Source organism: Peromyscus eremicus, chromosome 4 (genome assembly GCF_949786415.1).
Source record: "Peromyscus eremicus chromosome 4, PerEre_H2_v1, whole genome shotgun sequence".
In the NCBI taxonomy this organism is placed as follows: Eukaryota; Metazoa; Chordata; class Mammalia; order Rodentia; family Cricetidae; genus Peromyscus; species Peromyscus eremicus.
Window position 1 is genome coordinate 102,398,427 of NC_081419.1, and position 26,394 is coordinate 102,424,820.

Here is a 26,394-nt window from a genome sequence, read left to right on the forward strand (position 1 = left end):
TCTCCTCTCCCAGGCTAAGCCTCCTTTAGGCAGCTCTGGTGGTCACAGTCAACCTGTCCCTTTCTGTCCTGTTCCCATCCTCCCCCTTCCCCCCAGCACACACACATACAGAGTTCCATTTCTACAACCTTGGGGGAGCACTTTGTGATCCTTAAGCGTCAACTTTCCAAGACATGTGATGTCTCTTTAGTCTCTAGAGCCTCCCCTACCCCTTCTTCCTGGAGGGATGTTTCAATTAGAAGAAAAATTCCATCTAACACTAGCTTCCCACCTCTGTCCTTATTTTAGGGACCCATCCTACATCCACCCATGAGGTGACTGTGACATCAGGATCCAGCATGTCTTGAGTTCTTAAAGCATACATTCTCACAAGGCAGAGACTTGAGACATCCATTAGCTATAGAGAAAAGCTATCAGTTCAGCTAAGCACTGGAGTATAAAAGAACAGAAATTAAGATCTGGCAGGTACTTATAAATCTTACTGAATTTATTATGAAGTTCCTGTTTTAAAATTCTAATATGAATGTTTCAAAGAAAAAAGTCTGAAAAGTACTTTCCAAATTATTCTAAAGGAAAAAGATTACAGTATTAAAAGTTTACCAAAGAAGCATTTTTAGCTAAAAGACAACAGCTTAAACAAGATGCTCTATGTATGACAATAGTAATAGACTAAGTCAATGAGTACAACTCAAGAAAACAGACACAAAGGCCCATGTGATTCCAAAGATGCTCGCCTGTTTTTCAACGTGTTCATAAGCTCTGCCAACGCAAAGTCCTTTCAGTTCACATTGAGTAGCTGTTTCTGAGTCTCCTGGACTAGAATCCGTGCAGGCAGCAGCAGATTGAAGTGGGACTGGGGCACAGTGGGATGAATAGAACCCAGCATGTTGAGGGCTCTGACAAAGCAGTGCAGCTGAAGCCTGGCATCTGACCTCAATTTGCCTTTGCTCCCTCACCAGACCTTGAGGGAGGAGCAAATGTCAGTATCTCTTAGGGGAAGAATTTGAGTGCACTGTTGAACTGTGTCTGTCTGTAGCAGACAATACTTGTACATACAGCAGCTACGCCTTGTCTCCACTCTATGTGCACAGGAGGTGAAGCAATATAACAAGTCCTGGCTAATCAGCCTTCACTTGAAGTCACAAGTGCCGCTTTGAGACTAGACACTTCACTGTCAGGTTTCTCTAGCTCTTCCCTTATTGTAGCTCCCGGGAGGCTGGCTGCTGTGGATGGTGAGACTGCTTCCCACAATTTGTTTTGGAGACTAGTAAAGATAATGATTTATCTGATGATCCTAGCATGCTGACTCAAGAGCACTAGAATTTCTTCTTGGTGCCCATCCAGCTGACCAATAGGCCCACCAATGCTGTTTCCACTGTATTCAGTCCTCTCTTTAAAGCTCACTATTCGCTCTTGTTGACATCTTCATGACTATTTTCCCTCCTGAATGAGTTAATGTGTGTCCAAACACCACTTAAATGCCTCCCAAATCTTCCTACAGCAACCATTAACAATCGAGAGTGAAAGTAACAATTGCCTGGACAGTGGGTTCAATCTTGATGAAACCGATGTTCAGCACCTACCATTTCATAGCAATCTTAAAGAGGGAAGGAAAGCACATCTTGCCCTCAAAGTCAGCCACAAATTACCTTGATACAGGCAGGCAGACGGACATCACCAAGTCCCAATGGAGCCACTTCTATTTGCTTTTTCAGAAACAAACAGTAAATCAGTAAATAGACATTTTGCAGTTCCTACCCATTCATGGTCCCACTCGCCTGAAAGCCAAGCTGTGAGTACAGGCTGGAGTGAGGCAGAAGGAGCTTTCTTCCTGCCCCATGGAGCTAGAGCTTCAGGTGAGAGGACTACCTTGCATCATGGGCTGTCCGGAAACTCAGAATACAAAAGCACTCTCCAAATCTTCACTTCAGATGGACTTTCTTAACATTCCTCTACAGGGATAATTTTATATTTCAGGTATCTGGGGCAGCTATCATGCACTAGCCTGCACAGGCTGCTAAAACCAAATACCACAGACAAGATGGCTGAAGCATCACAAATTTATTTCTTATACTTCTAGATGCTGAGGTCCAAGACACTATCTGACTGCTTCCCCAGGAGGGAATCTTCTTGGCTTTTAAGAGCTGTGTTGCAAATTCTCACATGATACAGAGAGAAAAGCATCCCTCTTCCTCTTCTGAGTAGGTCATTGCTTCTATCATATTAGGACTCCCCCTTATGGTATCCTTTAATCTCAGTTACCTCCAAAGAACTGCAGGTCCACATACAGTCACACTGAGGTCAGGGCTCCAACATAATTTTCAGAGGCCTAGTCCAGCACTCCATGCTGGGCAATTCTTCCCTAGAAATCTTCTTGTAGTAGAGAAGACAACTGAGACACAACAGACCAACAGGAACTCTCCTGCAGCGGCAGAAGTCCACTTTTGTGATGTGGCTTTTAAATCTTGCACTTCTGAGTACAGACCTTTCACCTGAACCACTGAAGTTCAAAGGCTTCAAAAATCCATCTGTCACTCTGCTTTCTGAAGTCCAAAGCAATCATCAATAGTTGTGAAAACAAACCAAAAATCTTTATTTACAAAAGAGACTTTTAACGGACTTTTATACATTGGATAATGACACGTGAACAGCAACAGTGTCTCTGGACTATTTTCAACATAGACTTTAACCACAGTGAGGCGTCTGAGTTCCACTGGTCACAAAACAGAAACGCTGGCTGCCTTAGCTCTGCTGCCATCATGATTCTGTGCTGCAGGCAGCTTTGAGTCGGTGTCCTACCAGATGTGTGTCCTACCAGATGTGGTCACATAACCATGGGCTGGGGGTTTCCAAGCAGCAAAGGAGCCAGTCTTAGCAAAGCTCGGACTGGAATCTTCAGCTGTTTAAACCTGAAGAGGAGTTCAGCAAAGCTTGTGCTCCCTGAAGAGACAGAGATGCGGAAGGTTACGTCGCTGCACAGCCTCAGTCACACAGCCCTCCCAAGGAGCTCAACACACCATGTTTGAGCCAGGTGGTCTTCCTTCTAGACAGAAGCCCCCCGTGGCAATCCCTGAATTTTTAATTTCCTGAAACACTAAGAATTGAAACTTACCCATTCTGTACTTTAGAAATTATTAACCACTGTGGGACCTTATTGGTGTATATTAAATTTAATTAGCCTCAATTACTATAAGAGATTTTGAAAAGTGATCCCAATATTTAATTTCTGATCTGTGAGTTCAATCTTTTACCAAAAACAAAATACAAAAAAACAAAAACAACAAAAACCCACCACAGACTGAAGACTGAGAGTTGACCTAATGTCTACTACTCTTGGTCCCACAGAGATTACACATAACTCACTGGGAGTGAGGCCTGGGCATCCAAGGTTTTGAAAGCTACCCAGATGATTCTATTATACTACCAAGATCTCAACTCATCGCACCTGAGGGAAGTTTGGGGCATCACCAAAGAAGTCTTTTGAGCTTCATCACACACACACACACACACACACACACACACACACACACACACACACACACACACACCCTTCCACCCCCCCCACCCCCACCCCCACAAAATACAAGCAATTCCTCATGGCCGTAATTAGAAGTCTGTTTATAGTACATTTTTCTGAGGTTTCCTAAATCACATAAACAAGCAATGGCATTAAACTAAAAGTGATTAAACATTAACCAAACAACCTTCCCCTTCTCAAAAATATTTTTTCACCCTCAATTCAAGTAGCAATTTAAATGTGACATGAATAAAACAAACTCAGTGCCTGTTTCCATATTCCAAATAGCACTCACTCAACTTTTTATACTTCTTCATGTAAAAATTGTAAATATATACAAAAGTAAGTACCTGCAGCTTTAAAGTTTTAGGGTAACAGAAATTGTGACTACATACAACTCTTAAAAACTAGGAAACCTTAGAAAGTTATAAGAAAAGTCAAGTAAGTTCTATAAATATAGCTCAGTGGTAGAGTGTTTGACTGCTATGCCCAAGACCCTGAGTTCAACCCATATAACTTAAATACACATACAGATGCCATTCATTATAACAGAAAAATATTCACATTTAGTTTATAGTCCTACTCTGAAAAACACCTTTTCTTTTCTTTTTTTTTTAATAGAAATAAAAGTATAAGGTTTGCTCTATTTTCAGAAAGCATTCTCAACAAACACAAAGCATGAGCACAGATGAGCACTGCATTTTCGAGGATAACTCACAGGAATTTCTCCCTAACTAGAAACTAGTGGAACAAGTACTGAAAAGAGGGCCCAGATAGGATTACCTTCCAGTCCCAGAGGCGACAAGTGTCGTGGTGCTGGCACAGAGTGGTAGACAAGGAAGCAGGCCAACATGGTTAGCTGAGATTTTTCAACAGGCTGCCCACTGAGGTAGGCATGCACACACACATCACCTCCAGCTGTGAGAGGACACAAAAGGAGTTGAACGGACCAAGAAGAAAGAAATGGGAATGATTATTTGTATTACTTTTTCAAAAGTGCATACTTAGCCCTTGGCACAAACCAGGCAGTGTTGCACAGGTACAGATGCCAGGGTGGTCTGATATTGGCCTGTTTAGAGTGCTGACAAGGTGAGAAAATATACACATATACATGTGATTCCAGGATAACAAACACCCACTGGCACATCTTTTCCTGCAGTGTAATACTCAGGGAGAATGCCTTCAGCCCAGGACCAGACTCTGTTTATTCTTGGCAGGAGATGATGGAATTCCAATGCCTATCACAGTGCTTCTGAAGCAGTCTGACTCAGCCTGGAGTTTCTGGAGTGCAGGCACGAAAGCACGCTTGTAACAAGATGCGGGCACTGCTGCTGCTCAGGGGCCATGCCTTGAGAATCACTGGTCTAAGGCAAGCACAGCAATTCTATCCTCAGGCAGTGACCACTGAGGACTAGTGACCCAAGCCATTCAGTAAAGACATTCTCTGCAACAGGGAGGGGTGGATTGAGGAATGGGATGAGATGAAGCTTGGGTCAGCTTGGGAGATGGTCAATGCCACGTTGGCTTCTGGGACAGGAATGACCCTATTTTCATACCAAGGTTCCTAAAAGCAACTCCCTTCTCTGAGCATCATGAAAATCTGGAGGAAAGGAATTGCTGGTTGTTTAGTACAAAAAAATAAGGTGACCACGCACAGTACAGCAAACGGAACTTCAGGGTAAAAGGTCAAGCCCCAGCAATTAAAGAGTCTCTTAAAGCTGTCTTAACTGTGCTTCTAGTAATACAAGCTTACTGCTAGCTTCATTATTTAAACCAAATTCAGTTCAGTCTTCTGCTACAGACATAAAACATTTGAAGCAAAAAGAAAATTTGAGAAAACAAATAAGAGACATAAAGTTGTCTGGAAAACTGAATTCACCAACTGCCCTAAAGAGCAACAAGACCAACCAGGTACTGCGCTATGAATGGGCTGTCACTGCCAAAGTTTTCCACTCTAAGACGTTTGCCATCAGAGAATTTGCCAAGACTCAATGGCATACTTCCCAATAACAAAGGTCATCTACAGGTGTTGTAATACCAAACTTAATGGAAAGAAAACACTGACACCTATTATATAGCATTTTCACAAAAAATGGTGATTAAAATGCCTATCACAAACATTTCAGAGCTACACAGAAGCATCTGGTAACTACACAGGCAGTGTTGGTACAGCTGCTTCCTTCAATCACTCCCCATAAGTTGCTTCACAGTCTGACTGTTTGTCAGAAACTTACTTCCCAGTGTCACAGCAGGACAGCTTAAATAAGGAAGCACAGTTACTACTAGGAGGAGGGTTGGCATGTACTCAAAGCAGGTCACTGTCAGCTATTTGCTGCGAAGATTTGAATGAAACAAAATGAATATAAAAATCCAAGAATTGACTGCAGAAAGTCAACTTCAGGTACAAGTACCATGTCAACTGTATTCCCATAGTCATGATACTCAGGTGAGTCACTTCTTGAGTTATGAGTAACTTGACAGTTTCCTTCTTTCTGAAGTCAGTACTTCTCCTAGCAGAGCCATGACCACAGTATCTCACTGACTCATTCAATAAGTCCATTCCTAAAGCAGGTAAACATATTTTTTAAAGACATAACCAGACTTTAACTCATCAAACTAGAAACAATCAAGCCACAGACTGTGCCCAGGTTTACCTGTTTGCCAATGGGAACTGTTAGAATAGAAGAGTCTCAGTTGAGTGTATGCTAAAAGTACAAGTGCATGGTGCCACCATACCTTGCAGCCACTGGTCTAGGGTAGCATCAATAGTGCACTTCACCACAGGCAGGAACTCAGAGTTCATAAAGAGCCCTCGCTTGGGTTGGTTCTGCTGCCTTTCCTGGTGGCTTCGTGAACTGAAAAACTCTAATATCAACTTTATCTGCCAAAGATCAGATGTGTCCGACATGTCTCTCTTTTTAAGACTTCTTATAGCCTGTGTGAGGAACACAGAGAACGGTCTGTTTAACCAAACGATAAGATGTTACAATCATGGCATTTCCAGTGTTGCATTCTACGGCATGCTTCAAATATGGCTGATGAGATCAGCAAGAAGCTATGGAGATCCATGGGGTGCTGAAATTCACTTGACCACACTAAGGAGCCCTCCCTGGTGTGGCTCACTTTCTTCATTATGAGGGCAACTTCCAAGTAAAAGGAACAAAGGTCAAGTTCATTCTTGACTCAGCAACTCTGAATAATGAAAATGCACTGGTGTATTAATCTCTGGGGAAGAGGCTGCGTACAATGACACAGCAGGGATGAGACAGGAATCCCAGTGGGACAGGGGCTAACTATTGATCTTAAGAATTCCCTCTAAAGGTACCAAGGCTACACTACCACCAGAGGAGACATTCATCCATGGAGACTGTTCCAGATGGTAGAGGGGTGAGGGTTCCCAGAGTTTTTAAAAGGAAGAGAGCATATAACTAGCAACAAGAAGCACAGCCTAGCTACTGTGTCAAGAGAGGCAGCAAGCAGAGCACCAGCACAGTACCACAGTCATTCTCTGCAACCGACAACAGATGGATCCCATACAGGAGCAGTGTTCTGGGCCCTGGGCTTCTGCTAGAATGTGGAACATTCTTTACACACGGCGATTTTCATGTTTGGGGAACTCTCTCCTGCCTATATGCTTTTCAGCTATCCATAAGATTATTTTGACTATCAAAGATTAGGTCTTTGGCATGAGACAGAGTCCCAACTGCTAACCTATAAACTCTCCATATTTACTGAGCACTTTTAAAACTACAGGTTCTGGATGCTGCCCCTCCCCCACCCCCATTCCAAATAAGCAGGTGTGGAGCAGGATTGGAAAGATCTGTATTTGAAGACTCCCCACGTAAATTTTAGCAAGGTTAGAAACTACTGGCTTAGCTTACCTGCAAATTTAGGTCTGAAAAACTCTGAGACTATGAGAAAGCTGTATTAACAACAACCCTGATGAGGTCAATGCTTTAGGAAATCTCTCAGGCATTATGTTCTATAGGTCCCTGTTAGGCACTTACAAAATATCAAGAGAATCAAAATGAATACCATATACCTCAATCACCAATTCCTGGTGCTGAAACTTGCTGCAGACTTGGTCAAGGAGGTGGGATTTCACATCCCAGCAATCACTGGGGCACATATGGCTCAGCTACTGCTCATTTGTGGCCTTCCCTATGAAGCAGATTTCCAGAAAGGAGGCAAGAGATGACCCAAGAATGCTAGAGCAAGAGAGGGAATGATCTCTTCCTCCGCAAGCCCGAAGACGACGGACAGGGGCATGGACTTCTAAGAGAAAGGCAGCCTTCCAGAGAGTACTCCTCCTAGCACCAGGGAAACAGCATAGAGCTGTCAACTGGGAGTGGTTCCCTGATAAAATGTCTAAAAACAAACAGGAAACTAAAAACTGAACACATAGGAACTTCCCACACTGTGAGGTAGGTCATTGGAAACACAGGATCAATCATACTACAACACAATCAACTTGGAACCATACCTGATCCATTGCTATGTAGGCAGGCAACATCTCTGGGGTCTCCTGAGTAACACACTCATAGAGTATTGAAGAAAAGAGGTCCAGAATCTCCTGTTTCTGTGGAAAGAACAAGCACCTTATAGCACATCAAAGCATGTTCCAAAGTCAACTCAAGAAACAACTGTGTAACAGCTACAATGCCTATTCTGAAGTTCCATGGCAAAGAGTGAAAAATGGTTCATCTCTATAAAAAGCCACAGTCCATGCAGTGTTACGACTGCAATCAAAACCCAAAAAAGGATGGTGAGGTAGCAGCACATGATCTGACCATGATCAATCTAGGGTTACGGAAAAAACAAAACAGGCTGCGAGAACACCAGAGACGCCTTCAGTCTGCTGGCAAGGGATACAGAAAGGCAGCACGGACCAACGAAGATGCAGGGATAACAGCACCGGGTGAGGAAAGGGTTCTCAGACCCAAATCAGCAGCGGGGGCTGGGAGAGAGGAAGGAGTGCTGAGGGCAAGGCAGGCACAGGCCTTGAACGCACACCCTGGTCCTACTAGCTGTGTGGACTGGGTGTATGACGGCTGAGTGGCAGTCTCCTCATCTGTAACCCAATGATGACACACCTGTGCCCTGGGTTAGAACTCGGAGAGATGTGTGGGAAGTCCTCAGCACAGTGTGCACTGTGTAGGGAGGATGCAGCAAATGAGAGGGAAAGTTACTGCATCTAAACATCCTACTTTAGAAGGAAGAAGCCACATCCGAGAGCGGCTGGGAGTTTCCCCAAGACCACAAACACTTTTAGACAACAGGCTTCCACCCTGAATCATCCCATTGCTTCCTACACACTCTTCCCTTTCTAAATAATTTGCTGAACAAAGGTCACTAGACGTGTGAAACTCTGAAGAGAACAGCTGTGTGACAAAGAGCAAGAAAAGTTAATATACAAAGGAGACAAAACCACTAAAAGTTTACAAAACCAAGAAAGGTGCTAAACACTGAGAACAAATTCTTTCAAGAATGGACACAAGAAACATGACCCATTAAAGCTAATACCTTAGCTTTGTAGCCTTTTTCTCCTATTAGGGTAGAAAGCTACTAAATGTTTTTGTGACAATCTAATTTTCCAAGCAAAAACATCTAACAATGTGAAGGATGTCATCAGTCTCAAAGGTAGACAGTAATATTGCAGGTGACTTTGCTTGTCTATTGATGGAACTAATAAAGTCTTATCCTGAGGCCCAGCAAACCATATAATACTTACTTGACCCATGTTCATAGACGGTTTGCAGAAATATTCAGCAAATGACAGAAGTGCTGGGTCAGAAGTGAAGGATGAAATTGTTTCTGGCTAAAAAAGAAAAACAAACCACACTTGAAGTGAGATAACCAACTTTTACCTCTCTTTCTGCTCATAATGTAAGGCCTAATATCTCTAGCCCCTCTTTTCACACACTGTCTCAAAAGACAAAACAAGCTAGAGCTCTGTTACTCTCTTCTGTTAGGAAATTGCAAGAACCTTTTGCATAAGTTAATATAAAGTGTTGATCTACCTGTGGGGGGCCGCCCCCACCTATTCTCCCAGGGTACTCTGAGGAGTGAGGAATAAGAGATTTAGAGGGGAGAGAGACAGACAGAAAACACAGGATAGCCTCAGGAGGGCCTAAATCCTAATCCACCAGCCCCTTCTGTCTCTCCTAAAGGGCTTTTTAAAGGAATGCCAAGGGGTGGAGCAAAGGACCTCCCCCTAGCACAGCCAAGTGCAGACCCTTCCAAACACCTAGAAACCGTGCATGCAATCCATCCCCTTATGCAGCCCTGCTGGGTAAAGCAAGCTCAGATCTCACTAGGAAACCTCTGTGGGCTCCCACATCTTTCTTATAAGCCACCCGCTTTTTAAAAGGCTTTCTTCCCTATGTCTAACTAAAAAGCCTGCTTATAAGTACAAGTACTTAGGGGCTCACAGAGACTGAACCAACAACCAGGAAGCCTGCATGGGACTGACCTAGGCCCTCTGCATAGTTACAGTTGTGTAGCTTGGTCCTCTTGTGGGACTCCTAACAGTGGGAGCAGGGGCTGTCTCTGACTCTTTTGCTGGCTTCTGGGAACCCATTCCTCATACTTGGTTGCCTTGTCCAGACTTAATATGAGGAGAGGTCCTTAGTCTTACTCAACTTGATATGCCATATTTTGCTGATATCCATGGGAGGCCTGCCCTTTTCTGAACAGAAAAGGAAGAGTGGATTGGGGGATGAGGACAGAGGGGTGATGGAGGAAAGGACTAGGGGGAGAGGAGGGAGGGGAAACTGTGTCTGGGATGTAAAATAAATTATTATTATTATTATTATTTTTTTAAGAAGTACAAGTACTATGGAAGAGTAAGAAAAGAGGAGTCTCACTCAAGTAGGCCACCTCAAAAGGACAATCACTATGATCCTTCACATATGAGGTCCTTAGAGGAACTAGAATCACACAGACAAAAAGGGCTAGCAGAGGAGTTAGTGTTAATAGGGACAGCTTAGGTCTGCAAATTGTAATTGTTCTAGTGATGGCTACATGTCAACATTGTATCTATTATCGTTCAAAAGCATTTCACATCTAAAAACAGCTCAGGCACTAACTTCATGTTTTGTGTATCTTACTATAATTAAAAAAATTAGTAGGAAAAATCCTCAGTATACAATTTAATGTTCAAGACTGAAAATGGAGTATTTCCAATTTAGATTCCTATTTTATTTCTAAACTCCTAGCAGGCAGGACATTGAGCTAACTTTTAATTTTTATATACTTTCAATAGTCAAAACTAAGTTGTAATTTATCTATTTTCCCTATAAATTGGATTAGCTTTTCATATAGGCTCTAATTTAAAAAAAAAAAATAGTGCTGGGGGCGAGAGGAGGGAGGACAGGGGCATCTATGGTTGGTATGTAAAATGAACAGAAATTTCTTCATAATAAAAAAAAGAAATAGTGCTAACTTAAGCTTAAGAACAAAAACAAACAGAAAACCTTCAAAATATTCCAGAGCTTTACAACCTGGTAACTTTGAGAAAGGCTCAAGGTCAACTGACTGATCTCAGATCAAATGTAAGCTGAATTATAATAATCTGTTAGCTCCTTCCTCAGGGATAAACAGCTAAGTTCTGTGCCTGCCCCGTGGCTGTGAGGGGACACATCCTTGCTATGTGGGTCCCAAGTACTCTGAGTATCCTCAGCAAACATCCGCCCACAAAACTCTTAGAAACTAAGATTAGGGGTTAAGGACTTAGCTCAGTGGTAGAGCGCTTGCCTAGCAAGTGCAAGGCCCTGGGTTCAGTCCCCAGCTCCAGAAAAAAACAAAACAAAAAAAGCTAAGATTAATTTCCCAAGTTTAATGTGAGACTACAGAACACATTTCTAATGGTGGAAATAAATTCTAGAACATAGAATATATACTGACCCCTCCACAGTAATGAATTTTAACGCATACTTTTATTTTAACTATTTCTTCATTTTAAACACTACTGTACTAGTAGCTGAGTACTATGAAATAATAAATTAAAAAAATCAAGACTCAAAACTGTATCATTTCATTTTCATCAAGATTAAAGAAACAAATGATGGTTTAAAAATGGAAGTTCCCCCAATGGAATATAGCCTAGTATGGTGGTATATACCCATAACCTCAGCACTCAGGGGACTAGGGCAAGGGAATCAAACGTGAGGCCAAGGCTGCCGTTACAGCTAACGGGAGAACATTTCATCGAATGTATAAAGCCCTGGTTCAGTCTCTAGAGATAAAGGGTAAAGGTGAGCCAGGGAAAGGAGGTGCCAGCCTGATCAACACACTGAAACACTGCCAAAAGAAGGGGGTGGGGTGGGAAAAAAGTGCTAACTTGTGAAATTCTTCCTCTATTTGAGGAAGTAGTAAGTAAAATAATTAAACCAAATACTGCTTGTAGTATGGAGGTTCATCATAGGTGGCACTAAATACAAGTCTTACACAGAATATTAGCAGGATGTCCCATTTTATTATGGGTGTCACAAAAGAAAGCAGTGGAAACCATGGCCGATCGATTAGGTTTTTGTTTTTTTGTTTTTGTTTTTCGAGACAGGGTTTCTCTGTGTAGCTTTGCACCTTTCCTGGAACTCACTCTGTAGCCCAGGCTGGCCTCAAACTCAGAGATCTGCCTCTGCTTCCTGAGTGCTGGGATTAAAGGCGTGCGCCACCATCACCCAGTCAATTAGGTTTTACAATCTGTAGCAATAAAAGAAGATGGTTACACTACCTTGAAAGACCGGGCTTCTGAGTTCCTGTTAGAAACAGTCTGCGCCAACAAACTCTGCCACCCCATTGGATCTTCTTTGTAGGACAGCTGGCCTGCCCTGAGCTTTACATATAAAACTCCATCCTTAGAAAGAATGGACCTGAAAGGGAAAAAAAAAAAAAAAACAGAAAGATGACTTTACAGGAGGTTTGACTGGTAGGTCTCTGCTGAAGTCAGTGCTTTCCAGAGCCACTTTTAGAGGGGAGGAAGTCTGCTCCACTCTCTGGTAGGATCATTTACTATACATAAAATGAATGCGTGCACATAAGTGAGGATGCACCTCCACTCTGCTCTGGTCCTGAGATTCTGGGATTTTACCTGCTCAACAATGAGCTTCTCAGGGATCTCACCTCAAACTGCTGGTTCCTACGTCCCTAGAAATACGCCTGAGACACTGCAAATACTAAAGATCTAGTAATTGGTTTGCAGTAGAAAATACTAATTAACCTAAGAGAATAAACAGAAATTAGTTACTAGAGAATAAGATGATATAATTGCAACTATGAAACTTTTTATGAATTTAAATAAATTACACACTTCCCAAGGTATAAATTAAAATGCTAAAATAATTACTTGCACATAACTTATTCTACCTGAAAGCAGTCTACCACAACCTTATGTTAGTTGTAACAAGACAACAGTAAAAGAGAGCAACAGAAGATGTCTAACAAGCATCGGCAGTTATAAAAAGTCCCCTTTAAACCAAATCCTACTGCACCCGCAGAAAACCCTGTTACTGTCTAAAGCTAAGTCAGTTCTAGTTTCTCAATGAACACATGTGAACATTACAGTTTGACTTTCAAATTAAAACTTTCACATTTTAAAACAAATCCTGCTTCAAAGACATAGACCACACTGTTCAACATACTTTATATGTGCTTGGATGAGATCAAAGAATGGCAAACAAGTCGCAGACACTACTCCAGTCTCACCTCCCTGTAGACGTCTATGCACTGCCGGAAAGGCATGAGTAAGAATTCAGCATACTTACTTCAAGTGCTGCTCTCCCTTGCTTAAGTCTATGAGCAGTTCCCAGTATCTTGGCCCTTTAACTTTCATCTGCAGGGAAAATGTAAACACAGTCACTCAAAGCTGGCAAACTGAACATGCTTCTTAGAGGAAATAGTGACGTGGCTCCAATGAGCCACCGATAGGTTAATGAGATCCAATTGCTTGCAAAAAAGGCAGGTGAATCGTGTTCTGAAAGGACATAGACTATTAGTAAAGACCACTTAGACAACACCTCTATCCTTCCTAAATATTCTTCCAGCTGTTGCTGCTTTCCTGTTTTCTTAAATGGGGAGGGAAGGGGACTTTATTGCTATGCAATTCTGTTTCAATTTACCCCCTAGATAGACCACCCAAGTCACGCCAACTTACCTGCTTTAAGAGATGAAGTTCTGGAAGAAGGGTTGGAGCCATCAGTTCTTCTTTGGTCTGTTCATACCACTGAGTGCCCTTTACAAAAGTAAAACACAGCCAGCATGGGTCAAAGGTCCCTCTGTGCCTTCCCCTTGCTCATGGTCTGCACATTACTATGGAACAGCACCACCTCTTTGTGGTGGTTTGAACGAAAATGGACTCCAGAGGGAGTGGCACCATTAGGAGGTGTGGCCTTGTTGGAGAAAGTGTGTCACTGTGGGGGTGGGCTTTGAAAGTCTCCTTTGCTCAAGCTACACTAGTGTGGTAAACAGTTCACTTCCTGTTGCCTACAGATCAAGATGTAGAACTCTCAGCTCCTTCTCCAGCACCATGTCTGCCTCACTGCTGCCATGTCTGCCATGATAATGGACTAAACCTCTGAAACTGCAAGGCATCCCAATGAAGTGTTTTCCTTGGTAACAATTGCGGTGCGGTGGTCACGGTGTTACTTCACAAGAGGAACCCTAAGACTCCCTCTGATAGTCTTTTTGCCTGGCAGTGCTAAACTAAGCCCATAGTCTGGTGCATGCCAAGCAAGCATTCTAGGGCTGATCTACAGCTACAGCCTTAATACTCAGGTCTCAAAAGACTCAAGCCTAAAATTCTATTACAGAGCATTTATCACCATCACCATCTTGGAGGACTGCCCTTCACTGGGCAGCTTCCACAGCATGGGTTTATATACATGTTGAGAACAAGCTCCATTTCTCAGACCAAACTCTTCAGCAGGATAAGAGCACTCCGCCATACCACATACCCCTTCAATTATCACACCGTTATCACTGCATCCGCGCCTAGCCATTCATTTCCTTCAGGAATATGACATCATCACCTCACTTTCACATCTCAAAGTGGAGCACATTTTGACAAAGAGAGTATTTACTGATTTGGTACTGACTACATGATTTGTAATCTATGTATGCATGCCAATGAAAGATCACTCAAATACACAATTTAGGGATTTCAAATGTTCAGCAAAACCACACTTTAAGAATCATTCTAGGGGCTGGAGAGATGGCTCAGATGTTAAGAGCACAGACTGCTCTTCCAGAGGTCCTGAGTTCAATTCCCAGCAACCACATGGTGGCTCACAACCATCTGCAATGAGATCTGGTGCCCTCTTCTGGCCTGCAGGCATACATGCTGTATATATAATAAATAAATCTAAAAAAAAAAAGAATCATTCTAACCCAACTGACTTTGCAGAACAATTTAACAGTGGTTACCGGGAACATTTCCCAGTGATCAGCTGTAAGGACAAAGGGACAGCTGAAGATGCCAAAAATCACCCCAATATGAGAGCGAGCCTGAATGGCCCAGCAGTGCAGCAACTTGGGAGGCTTCATTTTTTATGACTGTTCAACTTAGCATCATCACCTTCTGCTACAATGCTTTGAAAATAATCTAGCCTATAAAGATGACAGGAAGAGTTACCTTGTAAGTGACTTCTATAAGGGCATAGCAGGGTGTGTTTGTGTCCACATCCACAGGTACCAGGAGCCTTGGTTCTGCAGCTAGCACATAGAGGTGCCGAAGGGCCTGGAGATGATACCTGTGCACAGAAAACAGAGAAGTGACAAGATCAGGAGATTGTTGCTGACAGGCTACAAGAAGCTAGGGTGATAAATACCTTCCTATAAAGAATCTGAAATAAAGATGAAAAATTCAACTAAAAGTACAGAGAAATTCTAGTTTAAAAATTTTTTTTATTACACTTAGTGTATGTATGCACATATGATTACATGTATGCAGAGGTCAGAGGACAACTTAAAGAGTTAGTGCTCTCCTTCCACCAAGTGGGTACAGGGGATTAAACTCAGGCCATCAGGCTTGGTGACAAGCACTTTTTATCTATTGAGCCATCTTGCACGCCCCAAAGGACACAGAGAAATTCTAAGAAACTACTTATGTAATATTTGTCCAAGAATTCTTTGTCCGAGTTCACAGGTAAAAAGTTTAATAAAAGAAAGTAAAACATGTCTTAACAGGAAAATATTTATTAACGGTGGCTTGAACACTAATTTAAAACAACAGTTCCATTCAACCATTCTTGGCTGCTCCACACAAGACATCTCTTGTCACCTTTCTCAGAGATATGCTGCAGTTGTTTTCTTCGGGGTTGATAGGGAAGAAAGGACACCAGTCAGTTCTCCTCAGGGAGCAAAGCTCTCTATGTATACATCCTTGCATACAAACAATCACACCCCACTGAAATACATAGTAAGACAGTGATGAGTGAGAGTAGCAATGTGTTTGTAGGTATGCTTTTGAATCCTCACTTTAAGAATTTTAACTTTACAATTTGTATTTTAAATGTAAACACAAATGCTTAATTTTTAGAAACCATTAAAGAGTAATGAAATGAGATTACAATAAAGAAGAAAGATAGACCAGGGCTGAAGAGATGACTCAGTGGGGTGGATCCCAGAACTAACATAATCCTGGCGCAGAGGCATACAGCTGTAACTTCCTGGTGCTAGGAAACTGAAGACAAGTGGATCCTGGGACTCTAGGGGCTTGGTGGCCAGCCAGTTAAGCTCTATATTCAGTAGGAACCCTATCTCAGAAAGTAAAATGGAGAGTGACAGATGAAAATAATACCCAATGTCAATCTCTGGCCTCCACATACACATATAAGACACACAAAAACTAGAAATTAAAAAAACAAAAAACAAAAAAAAACCCAACAGCCTCCCCTCTTCTCACTCAAATCTATTGACTACTATAAGTGTATCAAACATAAAACTGAAAAGGGGAAAAAATCCTAGCTATTAGTTATATTTAAAAAGGGAGGGCAGTATTAGATATTGAATCCTGGGCCTTCCACATGCTAAGTAAGCTCCCTGCCACTATGTTACACCCCCAGACTTACATAAAGTTTCTTGATTTTATCATCAAATTGCCTTAAGATAGGTGTGATGGTACATGCCTATAATCCCAAAATGCAGGAAGTTGAAGTAGAAGATCACAAGTTCAAAGTCAGCCAGGGTCATATAGCTAGTTCCATGTAAACTCTGAATATACAATAAGACCTTGTCTCAAAGAGAGGGAGGGAGGGAGAAAATTCAACTAATCACATGACCGGCATTCCACTGTAATCACCTAGTGAATTTAACAAGTCATCAAACCATTTTAAATGACAGGATGGAGGCCACATGTCAGAGCTGTATGTAGTAAGTTAACAATGTTCTTATGCTCCACCTAGCAGTTTGGATTTCAGATCAGGCTACTTTTGCAAAGCAGCCTTTTCCTGTCATTGGTTACACACAACACTGTACATGGCAGTGATGGCTGAAGTGATTTCAAGGGCTCCTTACCCTTCACTACTAGACAAAGAATGCTGTTGACCCTTCTTTGGGCAGACAACAGAGAGTGCCATCAATTAAGTACAGTGCCAACTGCCTACAATGTCATTTATTTATTTATTTATTTATTTGTTTGTTTGTTTATTCATTCATTTAAGATCTATTTATTTTTTAAGGTTTATTTATTTATTATGTACACAGTGTTCTGCCTGCATATATGCCTGCACATCTATGAACTCATCATAGATGGTTGTGAGCCACCATGTGGTTGCTAGGAATTGAACTCAGAGCCTCTGGAAGAGCTACTGGTGCTCTTAAGCTCTGAGCCATCTCTCCAGCCCTAGAATATCATTATAAGGAACTGTTTTCTTTCCCAATGCACAAAAGAGGTCCCTTATCCTGAACACGTTCTTGGAGAAGAACGGTTAGTCATTCTTTGTGCTTTATAAGCTCTCTAAATGCTCTGTACTGCTCACTTTATGACTTCTGGGGCCACTGCTTCCTGTCACTTCTAAATTGTCTGTTTCATTTTTTTACAGGTCTCTATTTTTGTCTCTTTGATGTCATTTACACAAAACTGCTCAGCTACTGTGTTAAAGAAGGAATTCACATTGCCAGTAAATCAGATTAAGTTTTTTCTTGGAATTAAATAATCTTAAATACATATATAAGTAAATATATATTATATATTTATGATATATATATATATTTATATTTATATTTTTAACTTCCCTTAGCTACTAAAGTTTGTATGGCAAATTTGTACCTAGAAACTCTATCTGGCCTACATACGGGTTCACAACAATTTCACAGATGTGAGAATGATCAGGCATCAGATGTCCAGAATTTTCTTCTAGTTTAATACTTTGAAAGAGATGCTTAAAAGATTTAGCCAGGAAGGTAAGTTCAAAAACAAAGCAAACTGTCCATGAAAGCAAAGCAAACTGATTACCCTTGGAGAACTCAGGAAACAGTGCTAAGCAATGCAGAGGACTCACCGGTTGTCAGTGCTGTGGGCTGGGAAATGTGGGTAAAGAGCACAGAGAAGAGCAGCAATGGACGAGTTGGATGTGCTCAAAGAGTACCTGCAGAGCAAATTCAGTGGGGATAGACATTAATTTCCTGCTCTCTTCTACAAGGCATTCTTGAATCAGAAAAGTGGGGTTCTGTAACAAGGTATACTGGTGAGATGCCATGATAAACAAAGCGTATCATCTTTGGTGTGGACACATCTCTTTACAGTTAATCCCTGCATCATTTCCAGAATGAACATTATTCAAAACAAAAGCAACATTCTACAAATGTTAAAATTCAACCCAGGGATTAATAAGCAAGGTTTATCCTATAAAAGCAGAGTAAGGACAATGAAGTACTTTATCATTTTGGTAAATCAAAATTCAAAGATGAATATTCAGATATTAACACTAGAAACTTGGGGATTAAACATAACAGTGCAGGCTGTTATAAGTATAAATCTTCCAGAAAACATGATGGTTTAAAAATAGAATAACAGTTAACATTCCTTTACTCATTCCTGCTGGCTCTTTAATGTTTACTATTGGTACAAAAATTCAAAGGTCGGGCCCTGTACAAGACAGGTCAGTACTTGATGCCTGAGCTATAGCCCTAGCCTTTAAGAATTCATAATTCCTAATTACTAAAAAGAAGCAATTGTCACAAAACATATAACGAAAATGCACATCTTCCCCATAATCTCTAACTTTTAAATCTTTATTTATTTATTTTTTTTATACTTCTAGAGAGGTGAAAATAAGCCTACATAACTCAGAAGTTAGAACAGCTGGCTAAGGTCACAGACATCAGATAAATAAGTGAAGTCACAGATAAAAGAAAGGATGGCAAGCTCTCTGCAACTGGAGTAGAGTCAACGCAGTTCTAATTAATGTTTTATCAGGTTATTTACTATGGAAAATGACAAATTCCAACATTTATATGAAAAAAGCCAACAACAGAAAAATGTACTATTAAAACTAAAAAAAACAGATCACTTTTATAGATCTCTCTCATGAGCTCTTTTTATTAAGGAACAAACAAAACAAAACATATTCATTACCTTCCTCCTCCCAAAAAGAGAAGGCCCAGGGCCATGTGGTGGGCCAAGTGGAAACCATAGTTCATCTCTCCACCCGTCTTCATGTGCAGGAAGCGACAGAGCTGCAACACCTTCAGGTTTCCAGAGCCAGCCATCACCATGGCTAGAGACAGGAGCACCACACTCAGGCAGGTTTCGAGGTTGTAGGGCCCCGTCTGGTGACACAAAAACATGACTCTATGTTAGCTGTGATTATGTTTCTTAATTACCAAAATATCTGACACTGGAAGATTACAAATGTTTGTAACTTTAAAACTGAATCTATAAAAATGAATACTCTGATTATGAAATACAAATTCAACGTAGAGAGTTTAAAAATATAGCATCATAAAATAAATAGCAATGCTCTGACCACCTAGAACTGACATTATCCCTGTAGACATCACTCTCTCAGAAAGTCTTCCCATACATACATATATACTCACAGACGACAATCAGACAGCACTACAGGTTAATTCTCCTAGTAACTTACAAGCAATTTTTACACATACACAAACACACAAAAACCCCTATACATCATGACTTTGCTACATCCAATGTGTAAAAGCATGTGGATATGCCATAACTTAGTGAAATACTTCGGGAATTTCTGGTATTTCTAATTTTTTTCACATTATAAAAAATGACTGCATAGGTCTGTGTTGTTAACCAGGAAATAAAATCTTGTAGTCTCCTTGTTATCAGAAAAATAATGTCTTGAGAGCAACTGTATCCTCCCTAGATTTTTTTTTTTATAAAGGAAACTTTTGGTATTCAGTGACATGACAAAATACGAAGTATGACGATCTACAAATATTATACCTCTCTTATTTACTCTCTTGTCACAGAATTAGAAATACACGCATCCTTCCAGGCTAATCATAGTCTCAAGGGTAACCATATTCTCACCTAATTTATTATCTTAAAACCAAAACATAAAGATGAGCAGTGCTTCAAATCTTTTCAATTCAAATAGCAAAGGTATTTGATGAAACCCATGACTTTCTGGCTTACCTATGAATTTTCTTTGTTTACTTTATTCCCAAATAGGGGAAAGAAAAAAAATAGACTTACTACAGAAGCATTGGGTGCAGATAAATAATTCATAAAATCTTTTGCAAATTTATGCTGGAAGAAAAAAGAAAAATCCAAAGTTAAAAGTGGCATCTTAAGGCTTTACTCGTAAACCAGAAGGAACACTCGGAGCACAGCAGCACGAGCCAAGCTAGTTCTCACCAAACAGTTAAATGCCGATAAGTTTTCTGAGCCAGCAAATCGAAAACCCAGAGACAAGCAGGCTCCTGCAATGATGTAGACGTGTGCTTGCCTGAAAACAGATTACAGGAAACATAATGTTGTTACTGCCCTGTAAAATCCATTATCACCCATCCTCTTGGGATAAAAATAATAAATATTCATCTTCTCCAAACCAATTTTTAGCCTTCTGAGAATGCTGAAGAAAGCCCCTAACCAATCATCAGATTTCTGTGGATTTTTGCAGATTATGTGACCTTACTGACATAACATTCTTTCATATACTACAAAGGACAATTTTAAAAAACTCCCCCCACCCCTTCATGAAAAGAATAAAAAAGGAGAAAATACAACTAAATTTCCATTTTTTTTTTCTTTTTTTGGAGACAGGTTCTCATGTGTCCAAGGGTAGCCTTGAACTCACTTATATAGTTAAGGATGCCTGATGTCCTGTCTCTACCTCCTGAGCTTTATTTACACTTACACTCATACACACATACACACACACACACACACACAATCTGTGAATATCATATAAATAATGGTTACAAATATGAGGGATTCAGAATTACTCAAATCAGGCGTCGGATGGTTCTCCTATGTAAGTAAACTGATCTGACAGGTCCTAACATAGTTAATAATGTATTACATTACTTACGACAAGGTTTCCAAATTCAAGTCCTCTGAACAAGGCAATTCAATTTCACTCAGAGAGATACTATTTTCTCTTATAATCTGTCAAGACAGAAAGCAAGAATGTCAGAAACCACTGTTCTAGTTACAAATATGCCATGAACTAGCTGTCATGGCTGTATTTACAGAAAATAAAATCCAAAGGGAGTGATTTATATATACAGGGACAACTGTATATATACAGTTCATATATACTAGAACTCATCTATAACTTCATATAGGAACAGGTTGTTTCATTTTGACAGTAGGCATGTCTAAGTTCTTTTGAATTACTTTTTAAAATTATTTGTGTATGTATTTCTTTTATTTATTGTATGTGGGCACATACAAACATGCCATGGTACATGTATAAAGGTCAGAGAACTTCTTGTAACTACAATTCTCTCCTAACATGCAGAGGTTCCTAGGATCAAACTCAGGTCACCAGGTTGGGCAGCAAGAGCCTTTACCGACTCACTGAGCCATGTCTCTAGGCCTCCTTTGGGTCTTTAACAGAACATGTACACTGGAGCTTGGGCTTGGCTCCAAAGCCAACTCTAAGACCTCACCCACGTTGCCTGACAGCTCTGTGATTCATCTACACATGAACATGATGGAAGTTAATCCACTGCCAACTCTTAGAATTAGCACGCTGTATACAGAAGTCTTTTGTGTTAGCTACAGCCATGGTCACAACACCACACTTGATCATCAACTAAAAAAGCATCACTAAGAATATGAGTTGTAAATAATTGCAATGAAAAGCCTTCTAGAATCTGGGCTTTTGTCATCATCCTATGATCTCTAAGTTATAAAAAATAAAAAAAATCCAAAACAGGAGAGATCAAAGAGAAGGAGACAGATAATCACTTGCAAGCAAGTAAAGGTGTACAGGAAATACAAAAACATTACCAAACCTCAGGTGGAGTATGGAGTGTGCCTGTGAGCCCAGCACTCAGGAGGCAAAAACAGGAGGATTCTAAGTATGAGGCCAGCGAGGTCCTAACAACCCTTCCTATCTGGGTGATTCTGCCCAATGCCCACAGAACACTAAACTTCAGCAACTGTGCATTACTTATTGCAAATCTTTACAGGAGCTTGATCCATGATAGCCGGAAGCTGAAGCTGCCCAGGTGCCCAACAAGCAACAGAAAAGAAACTGGCATGATCACATGACAGAAAAACCTAAAGGATGGACTATTAACACACTCAGTAGTATCACACACCATGTTGGGTGGAAGGCTCACACAAAAGATATGTACTGTAGGTGACTTCATTAAAGGAAATTCATCAGTAAGATTAGCACACTGGGGAAAAATAGAATGTTTGAGTATGGAAGGATACTGTTCAGAGCAGCAGTGTATTCGACACAGGTCTGCGTCCATAGGCACACCATTAGTCACATCTCATTAAACAGTACATTTAATTGTGTTCCATGATTCAGAAATTTTAACTCAGTAGAAAAATTGAAAATTGACATCTAGTTAATGATACATATACTGATATATTAGGGACAAGTCCCATTACTGTTTACAACTTGAAAATGTATTCAAAAATTATGCATAAAATAATGGGATGGGCAAGCCAACAGACACGCAATTAAACTAGCTTATACAGTAAAATGTTACCTATAGAATGTATCAGTAATATGGGAGTTCATATAAAGTCCATTCGCATTTTAGTTTTAGAAGTATTCTACTCAGGGTATGGATTGGAAACAATGCAGGACCCACACTGGCAACAGCTAGTTATAGTAATGCTTCTGAAGTCTTGTTACAAAGGAGACTGCTTGCTTTTAACTAATATACTCAGCTTTTTAGTATGCATGCAATAAAAATGCAAATTTTATAACCAGATCTTAAGATAAATGTATAATTAGAATAAAATATCAAGAGTGTTCCAGTTTAATTTTAAACAATACAATTTCAAAGCCTCTGAGGACAAAAGGCTGAGAGACGTCTGTGGTCAATATACAATTTTTTCCCTCTTTTTTTTTTTTAACTTCTCATGTGCATGTGCATCTGGTGTGCAGCATGCATACATTTAAGCTTGTTTGTGTATGTATGTGAGCCTGCGCCTGTGTGTACATGGGTACAGAGACCTGAGGTTGATGCCAGGAATCTCCCTTGACCCTCTTCTTCTGCCTTATCCATCGAGGAAAGATCTCTTAATCAAACCCAGAGGTCACCAATATGTCTAGTCCCATCTACCTTCTCCTACCAGGATTTACACAGGATCTGGGGACACTAACATCACATCCACCCTAGCACTTCAGAAAGCACCACCACACGAGCGGAGTACTCACAGTAAGCTTAGTGGGAAGACTCCATCACTACCCATCCCACCATGCCAGTCTATACCCTCTATCGGATAGCCTGAAGAGGTTAAGAGATAGCCTCAAAGTTCCAATAGATCTGGAAACTAAGGGCTCATGTAAAGGACCAGGACACCACAGTCCATGACCATCCCTGCAAAGTGGGACCTGCCTGAAGGGGGCAAGAGCTGGACGTTCTAATTCTGGTCTTCTTGCTTCCAGCGCAAGCACTTCAAATGCTGTGCCATCTCCACGGCCCTCAGAATACACTTTTAAAATGAAAGCTCCTCTGTCTTCAAAAGATACCCCCTAAAGATGAGCTGAAAAGACGGCTCAGCAGTTACAAGAATGCACTATTCTTCCAGAGGAACTGAGTTCAATTCACAGAATCACTATAAGCAACTCAAAACTGCATGTAACTCCAGCTCCAGGAGGATCTGATGCTTCTTCAAGCATCACACTATGTGTGCGCATGCATGCACTTAAAAACAGTAAAATAAATCTTTAAAAAGAAGAAACCGTAAGGATAAATAATTGCCTTCTGCTGTGGGATGGTCTGTACGTCAAATTGCTCTGATTGGTCAATAAATAAAACACTGATTGGCCAGTGGCCAGGCAGGAAGTATAGGCAGGACTAACAGGGAGGAGAATTGAGAGAACAGGAAGGCGGAGGGAGAGACTGCCAGCCGCTGCCATGACAAGCAGCATGTGAAGATGCCGGTAAGCCATGAGCCTCGTGGCAAGGTATAGATTTATTGAAATGGATTAATTTAAGCTATAAGAACAGTTAGCAAGAAGCCTACCACGGCCATACAGTTTGTAAGCAATATTCTCTGTGTTTACTTGGTTGGGTCTGAGCGGCTGTGGGACTGGCAGGTGACAGAGATTTGTCCTGACTGTGGGCAAGGCAGGAAAACTCTAGTTACAGCCTTCCTAAGAAAAAAATATTCTATAGCACTTTGGAAAATCTTGCAAGAAATCACAATTTATGTTATTTGTTATTTGTACCTACCTGAGGAACATTGCTGTCAACCCACTTGGAATTGGGTAAAATATCATCCCACAAAATCAGGCACCGAGCAAGTGTCTTAAAAATGAATTACAGACAAAATTAATTAAACAAAGCTCACATAATTCCTAACAATTATAGCAGTAAATAACTAAGGATTAGTTCCCAACTAAGGTTTACTTTAAAAAACATAGACTATCAACTAAATATATAAAGATTTAGATCTTAAAGAAAATTAAAATTCAGTTCATCATCATCATCAAAGTTTCAAGGGTTTGGAAAAGGCTTTAATTTGTTGTAAAAGAAAACCCCAAAGGGAAGAGCCATAGCTTGGCTTATATATCAATTTAAAAGCGTCCATGTACTGGTTCAAACATTAAAGAAATGCAGAACAATTTTAGACAGTACTAAACTGTTACTCTCATTACAACCTTAACAGTACTACTGCATCCTTAAAATACTAAAAAAAACCTAAAAAAAAAACAAAAAAATAATCCTGGTCATGTGCTGCTTTTTAGTAAGTTTTTTAATACAAATATAAGAAACATCATTTCAAGTATTATCAATCAGGCTGGTCATCTTTCTTATCCTTCCTAAGTTCTATTTGGGAACCTTCAAAAGAACATTGCCAATCAGAAAAACGTGGCAAGTTAAAAGTAAAACCCTTTCATGGAAAGGCATTTAGGGTTGTAAGCTAAACTTGAGGATCACAAAACATCCCCTTCATGTCAAGAAAGATGAAAATGACAAAGCACCACACCCTAAGCAAGAGAAATTCTGGCTTCACAAAGTCCAGCAAATACATGGTATCAGGAGCTCGCAGCCAGTCGGCAATGGATCTGTTGGCAGAGGACATCAATGAAGATTACTGCTCAAGAAAGGCAGGTAATCAAAACCCAAAAGACATCAAATCATTTCTCCCCTCCAGCAAAGATCTAGCTTTTCCATTAATGTTTCACACATGTTGGCATAACATTTTTTTTAGGACTCACTATTAAAATATAAGTTCCATGACGGTATTTTTAGTTTTGTCTTGTTCAATGAAATATCTCCAGTATCAAGAAGACACTGACGTAACATTTATCCAAACAGAAGGTTAATGATATCTGTTACCACTTCGTTAATTCTGCATAGAATTTTCCTAATTGCAGGAACTTCGAATGTTATAGTGTTTCATGAATCTCAGAATATTTTTCAAATTAAAAGAAGGTGAGCTGGGGACGTAACTCAGGACAGACTGGGAAAACAGAAGGTTTAGTCATTAGAAAAGCTTCTAAACAAAGCAGAAACCATTTTTATAAATGGTAACCAAGTACCGAATAATGCTAAGTATTTCTGGCTTTAAAAGTACTCACAAAGATAAGCCAAATTACTGAAAGGAACTGCGCAGCTTTTTGGGCTAGCCCTCCATATCCTTGGCTTCTAAATCTACTTGAAAGTATCAGGAGGAAAAAAAAGAAAACATCTAGCTTAAACAGATGGCCTTTATGGTCTTTTGATTTTTTTTAATCATTATTTCTCTAAACAATACAGTATTAACAACCATTTATATGGTATGAGTAAGTGTATCTCATATTGTAAGCTCAGGTGATTTTAAGTACCAAGATGAAGTGCATATATTACACACAAATCCCATGTTTTTGTGGGTTCTAGTGTCTTTAGGGGTCCTGGGACCAATACCCTAAACACAGTGAGTCAAGCATCCTGATAAACAGTATTACCAAAGCAAACACTACATAAAGTCTACTCAGCTCCTGATATCTGAGAGAGCAGACATCAGGCTGCTCTTGCACAGGGGAGATATCCATGGGAAGACTGTACTGCTGAGGGCAAAAAGGACGCCACATGTCATGCAAGGGGCAAGTGGGTGCTCATACCTGTTATTGGTTTTTAAGTAGATCATAGCCAAAGCCAGAGTAGCACCTGGACAAGTCACATCCACGTTTATGGTATCTCCTTCCTGGTGAGAGAAGTTACTCGTGTAAGAACTCTGAATTCACCAGGCTGACACACCAACAACACACTTAAAACTGTTG

The 26,394-nt window shown here is 40.5% G+C and overlaps 1 protein-coding gene across 2 annotated transcripts in view; it reads right to left on the bottom strand.

Annotated features, from left to right (window-relative positions):
- Positions 1-2,812: 2,812 nt before the first annotated feature.
- Anapc1 (anaphase promoting complex subunit 1) overlaps positions 2,813-26,394 on the bottom strand; it is an 85,132-nt gene continuing 61,550 nt past the window's right edge. For both annotated transcript variants that reach the window (XM_059261388.1, XM_059261387.1), the window contains exons 32-48: positions 26,236-26,318; positions 25,119-25,197; positions 24,362-24,436; positions 21,022-21,098; positions 20,346-20,436; positions 20,184-20,237; positions 19,092-19,285; positions 18,016-18,102; positions 15,147-15,264; positions 13,671-13,748; positions 13,282-13,349; positions 12,252-12,390; positions 9,249-9,335; positions 8,001-8,096; positions 6,254-6,452; positions 4,301-4,435; positions 2,813-2,940 (exon numbers count right to left, since the gene is read on the bottom strand). In XM_059261388.1, coding sequence (XP_059117371.1) covers positions 2,825-2,940; positions 4,301-4,435; positions 6,254-6,452; positions 8,001-8,096; positions 9,249-9,335; positions 12,252-12,390; positions 13,282-13,349; positions 13,671-13,748; positions 15,147-15,264; positions 18,016-18,102; positions 19,092-19,285; positions 20,184-20,237; positions 20,346-20,436; positions 21,022-21,098; positions 24,362-24,436; positions 25,119-25,197; positions 26,236-26,318 — 1,776 coding nt within the window. In that variant the 3' untranslated portion in view covers positions 2,813-2,824. The remainder of the gene's footprint in view (positions 2,941-4,300; positions 4,436-6,253; positions 6,453-8,000; positions 8,097-9,248; positions 9,336-12,251; positions 12,391-13,281; positions 13,350-13,670; positions 13,749-15,146; positions 15,265-18,015; positions 18,103-19,091; positions 19,286-20,183; positions 20,238-20,345; positions 20,437-21,021; positions 21,099-24,361; positions 24,437-25,118; positions 25,198-26,235; positions 26,319-26,394) is intronic.